This window comes from Camelus bactrianus, chromosome 8, assembly GCF_048773025.1.
Source record: "Camelus bactrianus isolate YW-2024 breed Bactrian camel chromosome 8, ASM4877302v1, whole genome shotgun sequence".
Lineage (NCBI taxonomy): Eukaryota > Metazoa > Chordata > Mammalia > Artiodactyla > Camelidae > Camelus > Camelus bactrianus.
This window is the reverse complement of record NC_133546.1, coordinates 18,768,412-18,788,671: the sequence shown is the minus strand read 5'-3', so window position 1 is coordinate 18,788,671 and position 20,260 is coordinate 18,768,412. Positions and strand designations below refer to the sequence as shown.

The 20,260-nt window shown below is 37.1% G+C and overlaps 1 protein-coding gene across 11 annotated transcripts in view; it reads left to right on the top strand.

The window, feature by feature from the left end:
- Positions 1–20,260, top strand: part of UTRN (utrophin) — a 457,676-nt gene that overhangs the window by 100,619 nt on the left and 336,797 nt on the right. For 9 of the 11 annotated variants that reach the window (XM_010965836.3, XM_074368224.1, XM_074368227.1 and 6 more), the window contains 11 exons: positions 1,414–1,506; positions 2,701–2,778; positions 3,122–3,214; positions 5,416–5,588; positions 7,996–8,111; positions 8,817–8,983; positions 13,387–13,590; positions 14,498–14,679; positions 15,396–15,546; positions 17,345–17,464; positions 19,514–19,615. In XM_010965836.3, coding sequence (XP_010964138.3) covers positions 1,414–1,506; positions 2,701–2,778; positions 3,122–3,214; positions 5,416–5,588; positions 7,996–8,111; positions 8,817–8,983; positions 13,387–13,590; positions 14,498–14,679; positions 15,396–15,546; positions 17,345–17,464; positions 19,514–19,615 — 1,479 coding nt within the window. The remainder of the gene's footprint in view (positions 1–1,413; positions 1,507–2,700; positions 2,779–3,121; positions 3,215–5,415; positions 5,589–7,995; positions 8,112–8,816; positions 8,984–13,386; positions 13,591–14,497; positions 14,680–15,395; positions 15,547–17,344; positions 17,465–19,513; positions 19,616–20,260) is intronic. The other 2 variants (XM_074368225.1, XM_074368223.1) reach the window with 1 other exon arrangement.

Sequence of the window (20,260 nt, the reverse complement as noted above, 5' to 3'; positions counted from 1 at the left end):
ACCTAATTACCCCCCCCAAACAAACAAACAAACAAACAAAACCTAAACTAAGTAAATGAATTAAAATTTTAAAAAATTAGGAAGAAGAGAGGAAATAAGGGAAAATGCAGAGTTTTAGGAAACTTCAGAATGGCTTCCTTCTCCCTCATCAATTTCAGGCTGAGTAAAATGTTGCTTTATATGATTTTATGTATATATTTTTTCAAAGTGAAGAATAAAGAAGATACAATAATTATTGACTGTAAGATGCTTTTCTTATTGACAGGATCTAAATCTCTGGAGATTTCATATTAGGAGGGAACAATTTGACTCAACATAATAATACAACGTTTATAATACTGTGCTTTATAACTTTCTGGACATTTTCACCTAATGTTAGTTATTTGATCTTTACAATAACCTGTGATTTATAAGAAGGTTAAGTAGCTGATTTAGGTTCACTGGTTTAGTTAATGGTCAAACTGGGATTAAAACTGAGGCTTCCTGACTTTCTGTGCAGTAATGGTCCTGTTGTGTACAACCATGGAATCATAAATCATACACAGACAGTCAAGGACTACCTGTTAATGGGGGAGGATTTTCTGGCATCAGATACTAGAACATGTCTATCAGGGGAAGTTGATCTTGTTTATTAGTCAGGGACAAGAGTGTAGAAATTCTGTAAGTTTTGTCATTCAAAATACAGGAATGATACCTGATTTAGACACAGCCAGAAGTGTCCTAACCATTCAGAAACTAGTAGCTAGAAATACAGACCTAACGCTTGAGAGCTGAAATTGGAGAGCTGAAACTGATGGAGATGAACTGCTACCATGACGGAAATACTGAAAACCAAAGTGCGAGGTGGAATAGGAATCCACACAGTTTTCTTTGGTTTCTGCACCCAGGTGCTGTATGCTCATTTAAATTTTTAACACAGCTTCCTTCTCAGGAATACAGTGGTCCCTTGAGCAACACAGGAAATTAGGGGCACCAACCCCGCAGAGTTAAAAATCCACAAATAATTTATAGTCGGCCCCCTCCTATCCCAGTTCCACATCTGTGGGTTCCACCAACTGCGGGTCGTGCAGTAGTGTAGTATTTACTACTGAGACGAATCCAGCTGTCAGTGAACCTGCGCAGTTCACCTGTGTTGTTCAGTGGTCAACTGTATACACCGTAGTCAAGGCATATTGACATTAATCACAGCTTTATTTGCTCCCTTTCTAAGAAATAATGCAGTTTATATCTTTCAGCTCCAGACTTTTGTTATAGATTTCAAAGTTCTCTGTATTGTACTTCTTTCCATACAAGGCAAACTTGAATAGCCTGCTGATCATCCAGACTTTTAATTGGAAAGAAATGAAACCATTCATTTATTCGCCGCTTGTGTATGGAGTTTCTGCTGCTGAAATTGTATTTTTTCTTTTATAGAGTGGAAAACCACCCATCAGTGATATGTTCACAGACCTCAAAGATGGAAGGAAGCTACTGGATCTTCTCGAAGGCCTCACAGGAACCTCACTGGTGAGAGGTGTCATCTCGGATAACCAAGCTAATGGAGTGTCTTGTCATTACTGATACTAATACTTGAAGACCTTCTGGGGGCACTTACAATGTAGAGGCTGAAATAGGAACATTAAAAAAAAGGGTTTTAATGAATTCTTTGATATAGAGCAATATTTAGGCTTTAAGAGGGCTTCATTTTTATAAAACAATTACTATATGATTACTGCTCTCAGTTTGTAGAGAATCACAAAGAAGAATGGATATGTGAAGAGGGCACAATGTTTTCAACAGTAGAAAATATACAAATACATGTAATATTATTCAACAAATAGTAAAAAAAAAGTCATTAAAAACTGATGGCATTTATTTTTATTCAGATTTTCAGTATTATCTTCATTTTGTTCATCAAATCCAGCTCTATGACTTTATATGCACAAAGAAATAACTCTGCTAATGAAGAGGATACATTTTGTGGGTATAAACTTTAACACTAGAGGTAGAATTACTATAGAAAGTATAGAGGGATACACTCTTGAAAATGAATTTCTTTCCTGCCAAAGAGTGGGGCGTAACTCTCTACTTTTTGCCTCCCAGATGGTGGGTAGGCACCTATGGGAGAGGCCGATCCCTGTCTCAGATAAGATTCCCTGGCCAGTGAGGCAGAAAGAAGCCTTCCATTCGCCCTTCCCCGGGGTGGCATTGGGCCCTGTAACGCTACCTGGAACCTGGGACAGCACTTCTGATCTCTCTAGTGTAGGATGGAGGTGACACAACTTCTAAATTTTTGGGGGTCCAGTGCAATTAAGATAAAAGAAGCTTTGTCCCTGGAGCATTGGTTCCCAAACTTGTTTGCAATTTGCACATTAGAACCACCAAGGAAATCTTTTACACATTTCAAACCCAGACTACACTCTGCACTCATTAGATCACGGGATTGGGGGTGGGATCGGACACAGGGGTTGGTATTTTTGGAGGCTCTCTGGGAGATTCCAGCGTTCAGGCAAGTGAAGGAACTACTCTTTTAAGATATTAGTAGGGGAATTTGCATTCTGTCAATGCCAGCCTCCAGGGTGGCCTGAGAACCCAGCCAGAGCTCCTGGCACAGAGGGGCTCTGCTTTCGGAGCTGCTGTTCCATGTACATCTCAATGTCAGTGTTTGATGGCAAATGTGGAAGGACTCTGTCTCATTTGATTTTGTGATTTGTTTTCCAGCCGAAGGAACGTGGTTCCACCAGGGTACATGCTTTAAATAATGTCAACAGAGTGCTGCAGGTTTTACATCAGAACAATGTAAGTTTGTCATGTGACTTTGGGGGTTCTTTGATGCCATCGGGATGATGCATTATGAAACCAGCCATGTGCTCTGGGCATTAGCATCAACTGATTTTTTGGAAAAACTTTTCTTATGAGAAGTATTGAACCTTTTCTGTGAGTGAAGGAATCGTTGTGCTCTTTCTGATTACTTTATCAGTCTCTTGTATAAGTAATACATTTTTGAGATTTAGATTTACTTGATTCTCTAAGGTGAAATTTTTCTTATTGTTTACTTAAGTTGCTGTTCCAAATGGCCTAAAACAAAAACCTGGGCTTCTGTGGGAAAATTGTCTTAAAAGTTATTTTTTCATTTTAATAGGTGGATCTAGTGAATATCGGAGGCACGGACATTGTAGATGGAAACCACAAACTGACTTTGGGATTGCTCTGGAGCATCATTCTGCACTGGCAGGTGGGGACTGTCGATCACTTCTTAATAGGAATTGCAAATGCATCGTCTGTGTATTCATCTCTTAGAGCTGCTGCCACAAAGTACCAGGCTGGGTGGCTTCAACAACAAATTCATTTTCTCACAGTTTTGGAGGCTAGAAATCTGAGGTCAGGGTGTCAGCAAGGTTCGTTTCTTCTTTGCTTGTAGGTGGCTGCCTTCCTCCTGTGTCCTCACATGGCCTTCCCTCCGTGTGTGTGTGTGTGTGTGTGTGTGTGTGTGTGTGTGTTTGTGTGTGTGTGTGTCCGTGTCCTAATCTCCTTTGCTTATTCTAAGACACCAGTCTTATTGGATTAGGGCCAACCCATATGATCTCATTTTGCCTTAACTAATTCTTTAAAGATCCTATTTCTAAATACATTCATATTATGAGATGCTGGGGGTTAGGACCTCAACATATGAATTTGGGGAGGGGACACAATTCAACTTAAAATAATTTAGAATGAAAAAGCCTGACAAACTGCTCTGTTTTCCTGGCATAGGAAAAAAAAATCTGTTTTTTAAATATTAAATTAAAAATATTTCAGACTTACTAAAAAGTTGCAAAAATAGCTCAAAGAATTCCTGGATACCTTTCACTCAGATTCTCCAAGTTAATAGCTGTCTATATTTCTGTGTTCTCTTTCCCTCTCTTTCTCTTTGACTAAATACTTCAGTGTATATTTTGTAAAAATAAGTCATTTTTCTAAAAACAGGGAGTTCTCTTACATAACTAATATTATCATCATGTGAAGTGTATGATATTAATATTTATGATGCTGATATTAATTATGCATATAAGTATTATATTATGCTCTAACAAATGGTATGTAATTATTAAAATCAGGAGCATATTGAAATAATACAATTATTTAATCTATTGATTTTATGGAGATTTTTGTCAATTGCCCCAATAATATCCTTAAAGAGAAAGAAAATACCAGCTCATGCAGTACATTCATTTATCTTGTCTCTTTCGTCATCTTTAATCTGGAATAATTTCTGAGTCTTTCTTTGCTGACATTTGATGTTGACATTTTTGAAGAGTACTGAACAGTTACTTTGTAGAATGTTCTTCCATGTGGGTTTGGCTGATAGTTACTTGTGATTAGATTCAGGTTACTCATTTTTGGGAGGAATGCCACAAAAGTGATGTTGAGTTCTGCTTAATACACCAGGAAGCACGTGTTGCACATTAGGTTTCTCCTGGTAGTGTTAAGGCTCATCATTAGGGCAAGAAGCAATCTGCAGGTGTCTTCACTGTAATATGACTGCCTTTTGTTATTAAAAGGTGTCTTGTGGGGTTATACTTTGAGACTGTGTAAATATTCAGCTACTTATCTAACTTTTGTCTATTAATTTTAAGATCTATTCATAGTTCTTACCTGATCAAGTATTATGATGATGCTTGGCAAAGTGATTTTTTAATTTCATCATTTCTTTGAAATTTGTTAATTGTTTTTCCACTTGTAAGGATGAGCTTCCCCTTGTCTCTGGTTTATCTATGTATGTATGTATGTCTGTATGTATGTATCTTTCTATCCATCCTTCATTTATATATCTGTGTACACTTATTTAATAGGTTATGATCTTTCACTATCATTTTTATTTTACAAGCTCGCTTAAGTTGGCTCTTGTGTTTTTTTTTCTTGATATGTCCACATCATTTTGAACACTTCCTTAAGACAGATGTACTGCTTTAGAATAATAGTATAAAATATTAGTTCTAGTTTATAATTGTTATTACCATCAGGAAATGCACTTTATTCTTGGATTTTGTAGTCAGCCAAAAGTTCTTCCCTTCTTTCTCAATTCTGTAGAAAATAAAAACTGAGTTTTCTTCCTACTAAACGATATTAGAAAATGTAGAGTTTTAAAATATTACTTTTTTTGTGGCTATGAAAGTAGTGTTTACTGTAACCAAATGTAATATAAGTATTGGCTAAGATATAGAAAATGCCACAGTGTATAAAGGTGAGGTTAAAATCACCTCCAAATTCTAGTACCCCCCAAATCATGACTGTTAAAAATATATGTACCTTTCTGGTATTTAAAGGAAACTTTTGAAATAAATTGTGTACCGATGACCTGACCCATAATGGTTGATGAATACAATATTCCTTCTTCAAGGACTTAATTCCAGTAACTACTGTAAGTTATAGGCAGGCATGGTTTCTTTTGAACAGGTAAAAGATGTCATGAAGGATATCATGTCAGACCTGCAGCAGACGAACAGTGAGAAGATCTTGCTGAGCTGGGTGCGCCAGTCCACGAGGCCGTACAGCCAGGTCAACGTCCTCAACTTCACCACCAGCTGGACGGATGGGCTTGCCTTTAACGCTGTGCTCCACCGACATAAGTGAGATGTGACTCTTCTTAGATGTGAAGACTTGTACACATTTGTCCCTCCTCCCTGTCCCTCCTATCTTACTCCTCCCTAAAGCCCCTCCACACTACCACCGCTCTTCTCTGCACAAGCTCTACCAAAACATAAAGAAAAGAAATAGCGTGGAAGAAAACTGCCCATCCCGTCTTTATTTTCATAGGACTTAGAGGCCACAGTGCAACGTCCGTGGTTTCTTCTACATATTTATAAGTTAAAAAATGTAAAATAATTCACATAGTTTAAGCCCACTCATTCAGCACTAACTAATGTACACAAAGAACTGTGTTAGTTTTCAGCCTCGTACTAAAAGGAAAACTTCAGAAATTCAATGTGATCTCAATTAAAAGTAGACAAATGACTTTGTTCATGAAAGTTGTGAACAGATTCTAATTATATAATAAAAGACCAAAGGACCAAAACGAGCCAATACACTCCTGAAGGAGAAGAAGCAGGCTGAAGTATTTCCCAAACAGAAACCAAAACTAATATGAAGTTATAAATTGAGACTCTTTTATAGTACTGTAAATAAATACAATAATATAATAATAGGTTGAAGTGTATGAAATTGCCAGTATTTGACTGTTTTTGACCTATAAGAATGGCAGTTTTGTATAGTTCAACCTAACAGAGTAAAGAGCTCAGAAATAGCTCCGTCCTCTTCCACAACTGAACCCATATTTCAGATTAATCTATAATTTGGAACAAATGGAAATGAGTGGATCGGTTCCTTGCCTCAGCATACCCAGGATAGATTCCAGATACAGCAAGGATTTCAGTGTGAAAGGCAAAATGTGTTATGTGTTTTATCACTCTTGTAAATTATTTATTGTCTCAAGTTTTATTTCCTCTATGTTCTTTGCTGATATATAAAAATGCAGTTGACTTTTCTACATCTTGTATTTGAACACTTGTTAAATTCTTACGAATTTTAAATTTGTTACTGTGTTGTTTTTTTTTTCTCTGCAGACTGTCCAGGAATTGTAGTAGTTTTCTCTCCTCTCCTCTCTTCCCTTCCCGTCCTCTCTTCTCCCCTCTTCTGCCTTCCTTTCCCCTCTCTTTTCTTTCCCCTTCATCTGCGTCTTGTCCTTTAATACAACAGTGAATTGAATTTGTGATAGTGGGCAGAACGTCTTGTTCTTGATAGCAGAGGGAGTGGTTTTAATGTTTTACCACGGGACTGTTATTTGCTGTAGCTTTTTGATATGCTTTTTATCTGGTTTAAAAAACCACCCACACTCAATCTTCTTTTACTTCTCTTTTATCAGTTTAAGGAGGTTGCCCTCTGTTTAACAGTTGGTTAAGAGATGTTATCAGAAAACTTGAATTTTAGCTAACACACTTTTTCAGCTATTTCTTAATTGACTTAACAAGTATGTGTGCAGTGCCTGCTGTGTGCTAGGAACAGGATGTAGAGCAGAGAACAAAACAAGCAAACATCTCAGTCTTCCCTCTTGGAGTTTATGTTCAAATACAGGGAGGCAGACAGTTAAAAAAAAAAAAGAAAATGTGAGTTGTGTAGCATATAGAAGTGGTAAATATGCTGAGGGAAAATCCGTCAGGCGGGAGGGGAGGAGATGCTGGCGTGTGGGAGGCTGCTGGGTTTAGTGACGTGAGTAAGGGGAGTCACGGGAGATGAAGTCTGAGAGGGAACTGGGGGTGGGGGTGAGTGGGCAAATCCCGGAAGGTAGGTGGTCCAACATGCAGGAACAGATAAAGCACAAAGGAAATGGTCAATTTTGGGGTGAGTCAGAACAACAGGGATGTTTAGTTTCATGGATTAAAAGAAAACCAAGACTGAAATGAAATAGCATGCAATAGGTGTGTGGAGAGGGGTGGAGGGAAGTTCTCTCAGGGCCTTTGCTTTAGAAGCATCCTGTGAAGAGACTGGAGCTAGATTTTCTATTCTGCTAATCTTGGTCTTTTGGCTGGAGAATTTGGTCCATCAACAGTGATTGTGATAATTGATGTATTTCAGTTCACTTTTTACCACTTATTTTGAGCTTCTCATTTTTCTTGCTTTTTCTGTATCTTTTTTTCTTTCTTGTCTTATACTGATAGGTTCCTCCTCCCTTTTTTTTTTTTTTTTTCCACTACATGGGAAAAACACCATTTCTAGTCTTTTAGTGGTTATCCCAGAAATTTTAACAGGCATATATAACCATTACAAAACCTTAGAATAGTTCACCTGCTGTTTTCATATTTATAGATTATCTTAAAACATTATATATTTGACAATCCTTTGCGATATAAGAAGTAAACTTTAAAATTTTATACTCACAAATAAGAAGATCTAAAACTGAAATGTGTTAGATTATAACAATAATGACTTTGTTTCCACGTATTTTATCTGCACTGAATTTTATTTGCATGCTGATTTCAGACCTGATCTCTTCAGCTGGGATAGAGTTGTCAAAATGTCCCCAATTGAGAGACTTGAACATGCCTTCAGCAAGGCTCAAACTTATTTGGGAATTGAAAAGCTGTTAGATCCTGAAGGTACTGTTCAGTGTTTAATTTCAGCCATGAGTTTGCTTTACAATTTTGAATCCTTGAAAAGCAGTGGGGTTTTTTCTTGTTGCTGTTCCTACTTTTTAAAAAGAATTATGAGAATTGAAGAGTGTTTCTCCTTTTGAAGTGTGGTGCAAGCCATTTTATCGCAGACAAGTTATTAGTACTTTTGCATTTAACAATTTCTAGGAATCTTTAGGAGGAAATCTAATTACATCATTGAAGAATAGTTAATGCCAGCATAAGATTTAAAGTTTTAGGAAAATACTATTATTAGATAAACAATCTAGTATTTGCTTTATTTCATTAAAATGTGTTTTTGCATGAACTTTGTATATACGATCTGAAAATTTTACTTACAAATATTGCAAGGTTGAATTCTAGATTTATGTTCATGATGAGAATAAAATCTATGACATTATCTTAAATGATAGCTTATCTTTGAGCGTTTGGGGAAGCTTCTCAGAAAGATTTTTAAGACATGGGATACTGAACAAAAATAAGTAGGTAATCATCTTTACCTCTGTCTCATATATTATATGAAATAGAAATTTACTGAGCTGTGGTATCATAAAGATGATATACTAGTATTGTTTACGGGTAGTAAAGACAGTTATTTTATATCTAATATTGAGCAGTTCACATATTTTGGACATCTAATTTAGGCTGGTTCTTATTTTCTTCCACTTTTAGATGTTGCTGTTCAGCTTCCTGACAAGAAATCCATAATCATGTATTTAACGTCTTTGTTTGAGGTGCTACCTCAGCAAGTCACTATAGATGCCATCCGTGAGGTAGAGACGCTCCCAAGAAAATATAAGAAAGAATGTGAAGAAGGAGAAATGAACATACAGGTACAGGTAAATTTTTACTGATATGTTTGACTTGCCATATTTGTTTTCTCTTAGGTACTAGATAAAAACACTCCCAGAGGATTTTTTTTCTTGACTGAGAACATCTTGATGACTCAGCATCAGAAATTCAGTTTGTCAGTTAGCATGCTGTCACATGTCAAAGGCACGTACTGGAAAACCATAACTTCACTGATTTTACTAAGCAGGAAAAGATATTGTTTCATACAGTAAGGCTGGGGTGGGGGTCTAGGGCTGTGATCATGCTGCTGTATAATATGCTTCAGGACCTACGTTTCTTCATCACCTGGTCGTCGTCTTTTATCATTGTTGTCGTGTGCTAAAGATGGTTTTTCTTATGTCAGCTTAGTTCTGTTCTAAGTACTAATTTTCTTTTTTTTGCCATTAAAAAATGGATTCGTACCATTATGTTCTCACAAGGACCATCAAAATATAAGATTTATTTTCCCTTTCATTTAGGAGGAATAATTGATAATGTAACTTGGTGAGTTTTTCATTTATAGTCTCACAGTGGGCTTATTCATCAGAATATAAATGAGGTTTTTTTTTTCAGGAGCCATGAAATTTTCTTCCTGAATTATCCTGTCTTGAATCAATCCATATTTTACCTTATTTTGTTTTAGTCTCACCAGTCCTCATAATTCATAAAATGAGGGAATTTTAACAGTTGGAATAAGACCTTAAAAGTCATTTGGTCTAACGTTTTAGCAACAAAGCAATCAAAAAATACACATGGATTTCAAAATGATAAGTACGTTTTAGAGAGGTAGAAAGCATGGGCTTTGAAGCTTAAATTTCAGCCCTGTTACTGCTTGTTCTGGGTTGGTTACTTACCCTTTCAACCTCAGTTTTATTTGCAAAATCTGGATAAAACCACCCACTTTATAAAGATAGTAAATTCAGAGTGTATAAAATAATATTAATAAATACTCAACAAGAAGCAGCTATCATTATTATAATTTTTCCTTCTCATTTTGTTTTGGCATTATCAATTATTTTTATTCAAGTTTTTTTTTAATGTTAGTAAATTCTCATATAATGATAATAGTCTTGAATCAGCATAGCAGTGTTTTTCTTTTCTGAGGTTCAGAGGACTTACTATTTCAGATTTTCTTTGGAGTAGGTACCACTTCTTTTATTTTCTCCATTTCAAAAAACAGTATAATTTACAGAAAAAGAAAAAAAATTATTGAAGAAGAGAGAGCAAGGGGTGGGGCCAAATTGTGAACCAATAGCTCTTTCTAGTAGTTTTGAAAAATCGAGTGATACTGCGGAAGAGCCCTAATGTTTTATAACTGAAAATTTGCTGAGAAGCATTGTCTCCAGTAGTGTGGTTATTATCCTGCATTCATGATGCACCCTTTTAAATGGCTCACGTCATCTTCTGTGTTTACCTTTTAGTTTTAGAATCACTTCATCAGATTGGGGTTCCTTTTGTTAGAAAGATGGGACATTTTACTTTTTATGGCTTTAAAAAGTTTTCTTTTAAAAAGGAGAGAGATTTCACTTAACCTTTCATGTTGTGTAGGTAAAATAATCTCTTCTGTTTAGGGCTCAGGGTGGTGTGAGAAGGATTGCAGAAGCCATTTGCTGTTTGATTAAGAGCAAGTGTATTAACATTAACTTCTTCATTTGCATGCTTTCATTAATGCCTTAGAGGCTGAGTTAAGTTAATAAGAAATAAAATGTGGCCAAGTTGTAATCATCTACTCTGACGTATCCTGCAGCCTTCTACTTTCCAGTGAACACTAATAGCCAACCTTCCTCTCTTGCTCTTTCCACAAACACGTGCTGCAGAGCATTAGGTGGTCAGCAAGTAATTTGTGAATTTCTCTTTAAATTACTTTGTCAGTTGAAAGTCTCCTCATGTGTCTGAATGAATACCTTCTGAACATTTGGATTTAGATAATGACTTCCGTCTCTCACCTCATAGATCTTAGTGCCTAAGTGACCTGTGGCTGGTCACTAACTTTCCTGGTTCTCTGATATCCTCACGAGAATATGATTTGGTACTAAATGATCTCCAGGATGATTTTGACTTTACATTTCAGAATTTTAAGCCCAGAACTTAATTCATTTCCCCTTCTCTGTCTTTGGCATCATCTCTCTCCTAATTACCCAGTATTTCATCTGTATGGTCACTGATTCATTTTTTTTTTTAAGTCCTGCGTATCATTTATCGGATCCGTTTGATTTTTCCCCCAAAATGTCTTTGGCATGTGTTTTCTTTCTGTTTCAGCCCTCATACTAATTAAAGACCTCGTCTCATTTTGTAGTTTACAAGGCCCAGTCCCCCTCCCCAGTGCATCTCAGGCGACTGGACTGCAGTCATGGTGAACTTCTTCCTCTCCTTCCCCAAGATTCTTGCACGTGTGGGTTGCTCTCTGCTCTGTGAAACGCTCCTCCACCCACTATTTGCATGGCAAGCTTCCCATCTTTCCTCAGTTTCAATGGAGCTTGTTCAGAGAAGACTTCCCTGATTAACCTAATTGAAATCCAACCCTACACACACACATACATGCACACACACTCTCACACATTCACTCTGTTTCTTGCTGTCACAGTATTTTTGTAAATTATGTTAAGAATTTTATATGGTATCTTAAGAGCATCGGGAAAGCAGTGAAAGAGTTTAAGCAGGGAAGTCTTATGATGTGATTACATTTTCCAAACATCATTCTGGCTGCTGGGTGAGAAGTGGATGGCGCAGGTAGGAGTCTGGGTAGCAGTGAGAAAGTAAAGACACCAGTTAGCTGGCTGTTATAACACTGAGGAAAAATGGTTGTTGTGAAAGTGGGAAGGTCTGGATGGATTTGAGATACATTTTTAAGGTAAGAATTGCTTATACATATTCAATGTGGAAGGAAGAGGGAAACCAAGGCTGACTCCTTGGTTTTTAGCTGGAGGAATTAAGTGCATGAAGGAGCCATTTACTGAAATGGGAAGTCTGAAGATACTTGGGGGGGAAATGGAGGGTTTAAGTACTGACAGTTTTTGATATGCCTAAGAGACATTGAAGGAGAGATGTTAAGGAAGTGGGACATAGGGGTTTGGAGTTTGGGACCAGAGATAACAGAGGAAATATTTGCAGGGTGTAGATGGTTCTTTCAGTTCAGTGGGAATGGATGAAATCACTCAGGCAATGCATACAGAGAGAAAATAAAGGGGGCCCAGGACTTCATTTTGAGAAGCTTCATTACTTACATGTTGGCAAATGCTGTTGAAGTAGGAGGAAGAGCAATGTGGTATTGTGGAGTCAGGGAAAGGGAAGCTTCAAGAGGGTGAGGACTGGTCAGACATACGGAATGCCACTGAGAGCGTCAGAAACGTAAGGTGACCAGATCTCTGGGTTTGCTTGGAACAGTTCTGATTTATGCCTGTTGTTCTAACACTGTGATTATCAAAAATGTTCTGGTTTGTAGGTTAATTACATAGTCATCCTGAAGGTGATGCTAGAAAGGTGGCTTTGTCAGTGAGAAGGTTATTGGTGACATTGGCAAAAGCCTTTCCAAGTGAATAAGTGGGGACCAATACCTAATCAGTGTGAAAGGGATTGGTAACAAATGTAGCCGTTAAATACATGGATATTTCACATATTGTTCTCTGTACATTTTTGTATCTTTGAGATACATCAAAATTGTGGATGAGAGGTGATAAAGTGGAGATAGGCTGTAGGCAAATTTTAAAGAACTTTTGCTCTAGAAGGGAACAAATGAATGAGAGGTGGTTGATTTGGTTATACAATTCTACAGGTACATAAGAAGATCTTCCATTGCTTAGAAGGGGCTTGGAATGACTTATTCCATGGGCTCTTTTTTAAAAAGACCAGCAAGTAAACTAGAGGGCAGTTGGCTCAAAAAATATTTTCTGTAGAACAGCCTGTATGTGTGGCTGTGTTTCAGTGTCTTTCAGTTGCTAAAATGCAACTCAGTGAAAGCAATTTAGGTTCAAAGCAGAGTTCTAATCTCTGTCTCTTTAAATGGCATCTATCCTTCAAGGCCCAACATGTTCCAGAACTTTCCTATTTTAGCCGTCAGTGAATTCAAATAGCATGCCTTGTTGGAACCATGGAATTTATAACTTTGTTAATAGCCTTTTTATTTTTGCTCAGAAGTGATTCATGTTGGTTATTTGTCTCTTCCCAACTATATTAGAATCTCCATGAGCACAGAAGCCATGAGTGCTGCCACTTTTGTACCCCCTGCATGCTAGCAGACTTCATAAATGCTTTCTGACTAGTTCACGGCATTGCTCACCCAGCCCCCGAGAACTGGATGAATGCCTAAGACACAGAGGGGCCTACCTTAGGTTCTCCAGCCAGTGTGTCTTTGTTGAACACCTTCTCATCTTCACGATGCTTGTGGGTTTTCTTGGGTTTTTTTTTTTTTTAGAGCTCAGTGCCGGAGGAGGAGCAGGAGAGTCCGCGAGCCGAAACCCCCAGCACTGTCACCGAGGTTGACATGGATCTCGACAGCTATCAGATAGCGCTGGAGGAAGTGCTGACCTGGTTGCTTTCTGCCGAGGACACTTTCCAGGAGCAGGACGACATTTCTGATGATGTTGAAGAAGTCAAGGACCAGTTTGCAACCCACGAAGTAAATAATCTGTAGTCGATGAGTGGGGTGTAACTGCCACAGTGCCTGAGCCTCAATCAGGGGCTCCTCCCTGATGTTTGCTGTTTACTGAATTCTGCTCCACAGAAAGGTCATGGCATATTTTAGGATTCATGATATTTAAGTAGGGCTTTGTTGTAAAATTGGAGTGGGTGATTGTGCATTGGAATTAGATTTCAGATTTTAATCTTATCGTAATTTGTAGATGCTGTGGAACCACTGACAAAAATCAATGTGTAGGAATGCTTGTTTCTGAAGTGTATTATTATAGTTAAAACACAAAATGGCTCATCGATACACCAGATCTTTAGATTTTGAATATTCCCCAGAAAGTGATTATTTTTATTTATTGTATGATTAAGCAAACTCATATCCAGTATTTCTGCATAATCTTACATAGTGAAAATTTCCCACTGTTTCAGGGATATATGGCACTGTTGTGATTTAGTTATATGAAGAATTCTTTTGATTAAGTAGTTTTTTTATGTTGACATATTAATTGACAGATCTTCTTTGCTGTTTTGTTTTGAAAATAATAGAAATGGCCATCTTCTTTAAGCAGTTCCTCTTGGATGAGCATGGTGTTTTATTTATTGTATCTTCTCATAATTCCATGTTCACAGTCTATCAGTAGAATAATCTGCATTTAGTGGGAAATAGCTAGTTAATGTTATCAGATGTCACGTTGTCCTCTTTGATCTACTCACCTTTTTCCTTAGGCCAGCTGCTTATTTCCCATATTCAGAGCTTAAAAAATTAGATCAAAGTCTTTATTTGCACTCGACATGGTTCCTTTTTTGCACAGCATCAATATTTAGGCATTAACATTTTATTAAGTGTTTTTCCCTTCATCGAGCAGCTCACAAATCACAATGATGTACCTCCCTAGGCTTTTATGATGGAGCTGACGGCACACCAGAGCAGTGTGGGGAATGTCCTGCAGGCGGGAAACCAGCTGATAACACAAGGAACTCTGTCCGATGAAGAGGAGTTTGAGATTCAAGAGCAAATGACCCTGCTGAATGCCAGATGGGAGGCACTCAGGGTGGAAAGTATGGACAGACAGTCCCGGTGAGTGGAAGCCCAGAAATGAATATTTTATTCCATTGACTGCACTGCCCAGTTTAGAACAAGTGAAAATCTGCATGTGTGAAAACAAGATAACTAGAGAATTTGCCTTGCAAAATTTTGACTCTTTTATGCAGTGTTGCTGGAATTTTCTATGATCTTTGTTTCCCCTTTGGTACGTTAACCAAATGAAAAGGTAAAAGTTGGGATACAGAAATTAGCAAAAAAAAAAAAAAAAAAAAAAAAAAGGCAAAGACATGTTGTATGCACAGTTGTCTCTGTGCAGTATTAAAATTCACTAACCAGTAACTCTGATATGAAGACAGCACTATGTCGTTTTTATCTACAATTCCATTTTGTAACAGTTTTTAAAGCATTTTTTCCCATGATTCATTTTATATCATGTACTGTGTATTAAGGAGCAAACTGCATTCTCTTGCATTTCCACCTATTTAATAGGCAGGAATTCCTGATTGAAGAAACAATGATTCTGATACAAACAGAGGGTGCTGTTACTTGCATTCTTTGACCACATTTAATTGACTTCATGTAAGAAGAATTTTTTGGGGGGGCCGGTTTCTATATTTAAAACTTAAATGCTACTTTCAATGGTTTGACAAGAATGTGTTCCCTGCCCCATTTCTTTGGTGCCTGGAGGGTCTGTTTGCCTCTGCAAAGGGGACAAGGAGTGGGACTAATGCTGTGCTCCCCGCGGGCAGGCTGCATGACGTGCTCATGGAACTGCAGAAGCAGCAGCTGCAGCAGCTCTCCGCCTGGCTGACGCTCACAGAAGAACGCATTCAGAAGATGGAAACTTGCCCCTTGGATGATGACGTAAAATCCCTCCAGAAGCTGCTAGAAGATCATAAAGTAAATCTGGCTCATTTTTCTTTTATGCCTTATCAAATATGAAATAGCAGCACTTAGTATTCTCGGGGGCCGATGGCGTCTGTCATCAGTGCAGAGATGGGACACTTCTCCAGTGTTCTCTTTTATTCAGTAGCTTACAGGGTGGAGTTCATGGGGATGTGAGTTTTCTTCTGAGCCAGGGAGGGAAGTGCAGGTAAAATTTTATATGTGGATGTATAGTTTTCTAATGAAAGTGCATAGTGTTCGTAAGATTCTCAAGGGTTTTTGTTTTTTTTTTTTTGGACTGATAAGTAGTTAAGAGCCCAAGTGTGTGGCATTAGCGCAGGAAATAAGGAAGCCCTCTGACTAATCTGTACCTACTCTTTTAAGGCATGCTATTGATTCTTCTCGTAGGTGAAGATTTAAAATTTGGTGGATAGTTTAATTTGGTCACCAGTTTAGGAGATAACGTTTCACAGTCAAGGAAACATGGAGTAACGTAGCCTCTCTGCAAATTGTTTGAAGAACTTTATTTTTCAATGAAGTACCTAGATAAGTGATAAATAATGCTCTTGTGATACATTTAACACAAAAACTCCAGGCATTTGACAACACTATTGAAAATGTTTAAATAAATTTCCTATATACATAGTCTTATGACCTGCCCTGCCCTTCCCATGGAAGAGACGGGAATGGGAGTAGTCTGTATCCCTAACTGCTTTCCTATGTAGCTAAACACAACAGCTTCTGACCATCAAATAGCATTCTACTTCGCTCTCATTTTATACCATGCTGCACTAGGTAAAATGATTTCTGAATCTATGTATTTAAGTTTGGGACTTTTTTGATTTAATGATTCTGTATTCCTAATTCCTAGGATAAGTGCTCAATTTGTTTGTGTTACACATTTTTTTTTCTTTTTCTTTTGGCAAACTTGGCATGAAAGTGACAACATCCCATTTGCAATCTGTCATGACACTGCATTTTCTTTTCTTTTTTTTTAACTTTTTTTAATTTAGTTATAGTCATTTTACAATGTGTCAAATTCCATTGTAGAGCACAATTTTTCAGTTATACGTGAACATACATATATTCATTGTCACATTCTTTTTCGCTGTGAGCTACCATAAGATCTTGTATTTCCCTGTGCTATACAATATAATCTTGTTTATCTATTCTGCATTTTGAGATCCCAGTCTGTCCCTTCCCATGCCCCGCCCCCCTTGGCAACCACAAGTTTGTAGTCTATGTCTATGAGTCTGTTTCTGTTTTCTATTTATGTTTTTGTTTTTGTTTTTTTTAGATTCCACGTATGAGCAATCTCATATGGTTGTTTTTCTTTCTCTTTCTGTCTTGCTTCACTTAGAATGACATTCTCCAGGAATATCCATGTTGCTGCAAATAGTGTTATGTTGGTTTTTAAGGCTGAATAGTATTCTATTGTATAAATATACCACATCTTCTTTATCCAGTCATCTGTGATGGACATTTAGGCTGTTTCCATGTTTTGGCTATTGTAAATAGTGCTGCTATGAACATTGCGTTGCAGGTGTCATTTTGAAGTAGGGTTCCTTCTGGATATATGCCTAGGAGAGGGATTCCTGGGATGACACTGCATTTTCAAACTGCTTTGGTTCATAATGAAATGTAAAGATGTATAATGGGTTTGTTTCATTAGTAGAACACTTAGGCTAATGATCGGAAATTTAAACACGATGCTTCATTAAGTGTCCTTAATTACTGTTGACAACAGAGTGCATTTTAAATGGGTAAATGGGAAAGAGTAGAAATAATGGTTTATCTTAATTTTTTTCTCCAGAGTTTACAAAATGATCTTGAGGCTGAACAGGTGAAGGTAAATTCCCTAACTCATATGGTGGTGATTGTGGATGAAAACAGTGGCGAGAGTGCTACAGCTGTTCTGGAAGATCAGTTACAGGTAAGGACCCTGTGACATAGGGTGGTCACAAGGGACCCGTGGTCTGAGCCCTAGTTACCCATTGCCCCTATTCTTCGTGTCCGGTCTCACTGTTTATTTAGAAAAGCAGAGTGGTCTTCCTTAGGCTGTTCTTCCCAGTTGGGGTTCCACAGTACGTGGGTTTAGGAATACTTGGATATCATTCCTTTACTTCAGCCCTTGGGGTGAATGGTGGGGCTGCTTGTGGTCCGCAGCTTCCTTGGGTGTATTAACAAGATTTGAAAGCAATAGAACTGATCTCAACAAGTTCATAGACTTCTTGTTCAGAATCACTTGAGAAATTTGTTAACGTGCAGATTCCTGGGCTCCACACAGACATGAATCCCTGGGAGTGAGGCCCAGTGAATGTGTAAAAAAATGTATGTGCATATTAAAGTTTGAGAATTTCAGCCGTGTAGGGTTTAATATCCCTGTTTCTTTGGTAGATCAGTGTGTGAATGTCAACACCAGTTTTGGGGACCCCGACGACTTGCTTCTTTTTGCTCTGTAGCTATAGTTTATCTTTACAAGTCTTTATAAAGAGAGTTATTGGTTGACCCTTGAACGGTGCTGGGTTAGAGGCACTGACCTCTTGAGTGGTTGAAAATCCAAGTATAACTTTTTACTTCCCTCCAAAACTTAACTACGAATAGCCTATTGATGACTGGAAACCTTACTGATAACATTTTTGTATGTTATATGTATATCTACGGATATTTTATGCATTCATAGCATACCTCACTTTGTCTTAATACCTTGATATTTCTAGGCTGTGTGGTTTGTCCTTACTTCAAATTGTCACATATCTCCAAAAATTTTTTCCAATATATTTATAGAAAAATATCCAAGTATAGGTGGCAGCTTATACCCCTGTTGTTCAATGGTCAGCTGTATTTTATTTGAACAATACTTGAATGACTTGATATAATGTTGTTGGCAGTTGATAATTTTCAGTGACTTCCAGATTATAATTTATCATATGAAATCCTTTTGTAAAATTTAGAATTGGCTAGTCATTTTGAGACTTTGGTGCAGTAGTACGTAGTTATTATGGTAACCTGAGAGGTAGGCATTCATGGCTTGCCTATTTAATAGTGAGGAAACTGAAATTCAGAGAAATTAAGTGATGCCCCTAAGGTTTAAACAGACAAGGAATTTTCATGCCGAGACTGGAGACCTGTCTTCTGCCTTTAAGTTCTCTACTTTTTGTACTATACAAAGCTCACTCTGGTATTAAATGTGGAAATAAGATAAAATGAATTAAATAATTTAATTCTTGTTCACATGTAGGTGGTGTAGAAATGAAATTCACCATTTGTTAATCATTGTTTATCAAATGGCAATAAAATAATTTGTTGGGAAAGTCATCATGAAGAATGATTTTAAAAAAATAATCAAATTTATTTATTTAGCCTTGCTAAGACTTGTAATGTTTTGTTGTTGAGTTTTGTGGAGTTTTCTATAGACATGCAATGTAAACAGAGCAAATCAAATTAAGTATTTTTTAATAGAAATTCTCTTATTCAAAACAGTTTTTATTAGTGTAAATTTTTTTTTCATAATTTTGGGACTACAGATAAAAGTTTTCTTGGCATGTAAAAGAGGGCTGAGAAATAACTGATGCACTGAATTTTGTTTTAAAGATAATTATATGCCTGAAAAAATTGAAGCACCAAAAGCAGATATGTTTATTTTGAAGGTATATGTGAAAATGTCAAATTCTCACATAAAAATCACAATAAAATGGAAAAGAACAGGAATTTGAGTTAAAAGTTATAGGATGGAGTTCTAGTTGGGCCACTTCCTAGCTTTGCAATGTGAAATAATTAGTTAAATTCTATGAAAATTAGTTTTTCTCATCTATAACTTTATAGGGTTCATCTGTATTATTTAAAGCAACTTTCGTAAAAATTTTTTTTCATGAACTTCTTCTCTTTAACAGAGAACAACGGATGTCAAGAATTTCTTTAAGGATTGGGGTAACTATCTCTTAAGGCTTTGTTGACAGATGGTGGTTTCTTCCTTTCCTAGAAACTCGGTGAACGTTGGACAGCCGTGTGCCGGTGGACTGAAGAACGCTGGAACAGGTTACAGGAAATCAATATTTTGTGGCAGGAGTTATTGGAAGAACAGGTATGAAACTGTTATCCTGATAGGCAGAACAGATGCTGAAAAATAACCGATTGTTAATTATGGCATTGAAGTCTTTTGTTTACTTTTCTTCAAGGGGAAAATTTACAAATATTTATTATGTTAAAAGTCTGTTCTCTGTCCATTTTATCATGCAGCTTATTCATAGAGATTGCATTACAAATTAGCTCCATTGTAATAACAGTTTGACCTTGTTTGTTACTTAGAATGTTAGTATTTAGATGTGCTTCTTTTAGGATTTTCTTGGCATAATTCTTATTGCATTTGTATCGGGTAAGTATTTGAACTTGTATCAACACAGTGCCTAGCATATGGTTTATGCTCAGTACATAAGGACTAAATGAATCCACTTAATACTTTGTGAATGTTAAATCACAAGAATTTTTCATGATTTTTAACCAGAATAACTACTGAAATTAACAAGAAAAAATTAGTTAGCAACACCATTGATTTAACACTTGGATAATAGTATATTTTTTTCCGCAACGGATTAACATAGCAAACAAACCTTTGGTGCAAAGCTGCCACTTTAAGTTTTCAGCCTGGGTGGTGGCCCTTTGCCCATCTCCATCCTTCCAGAAATGTAACCATCAAAGCAGAATACAAATAAGCGAGACTTTTCCTCAA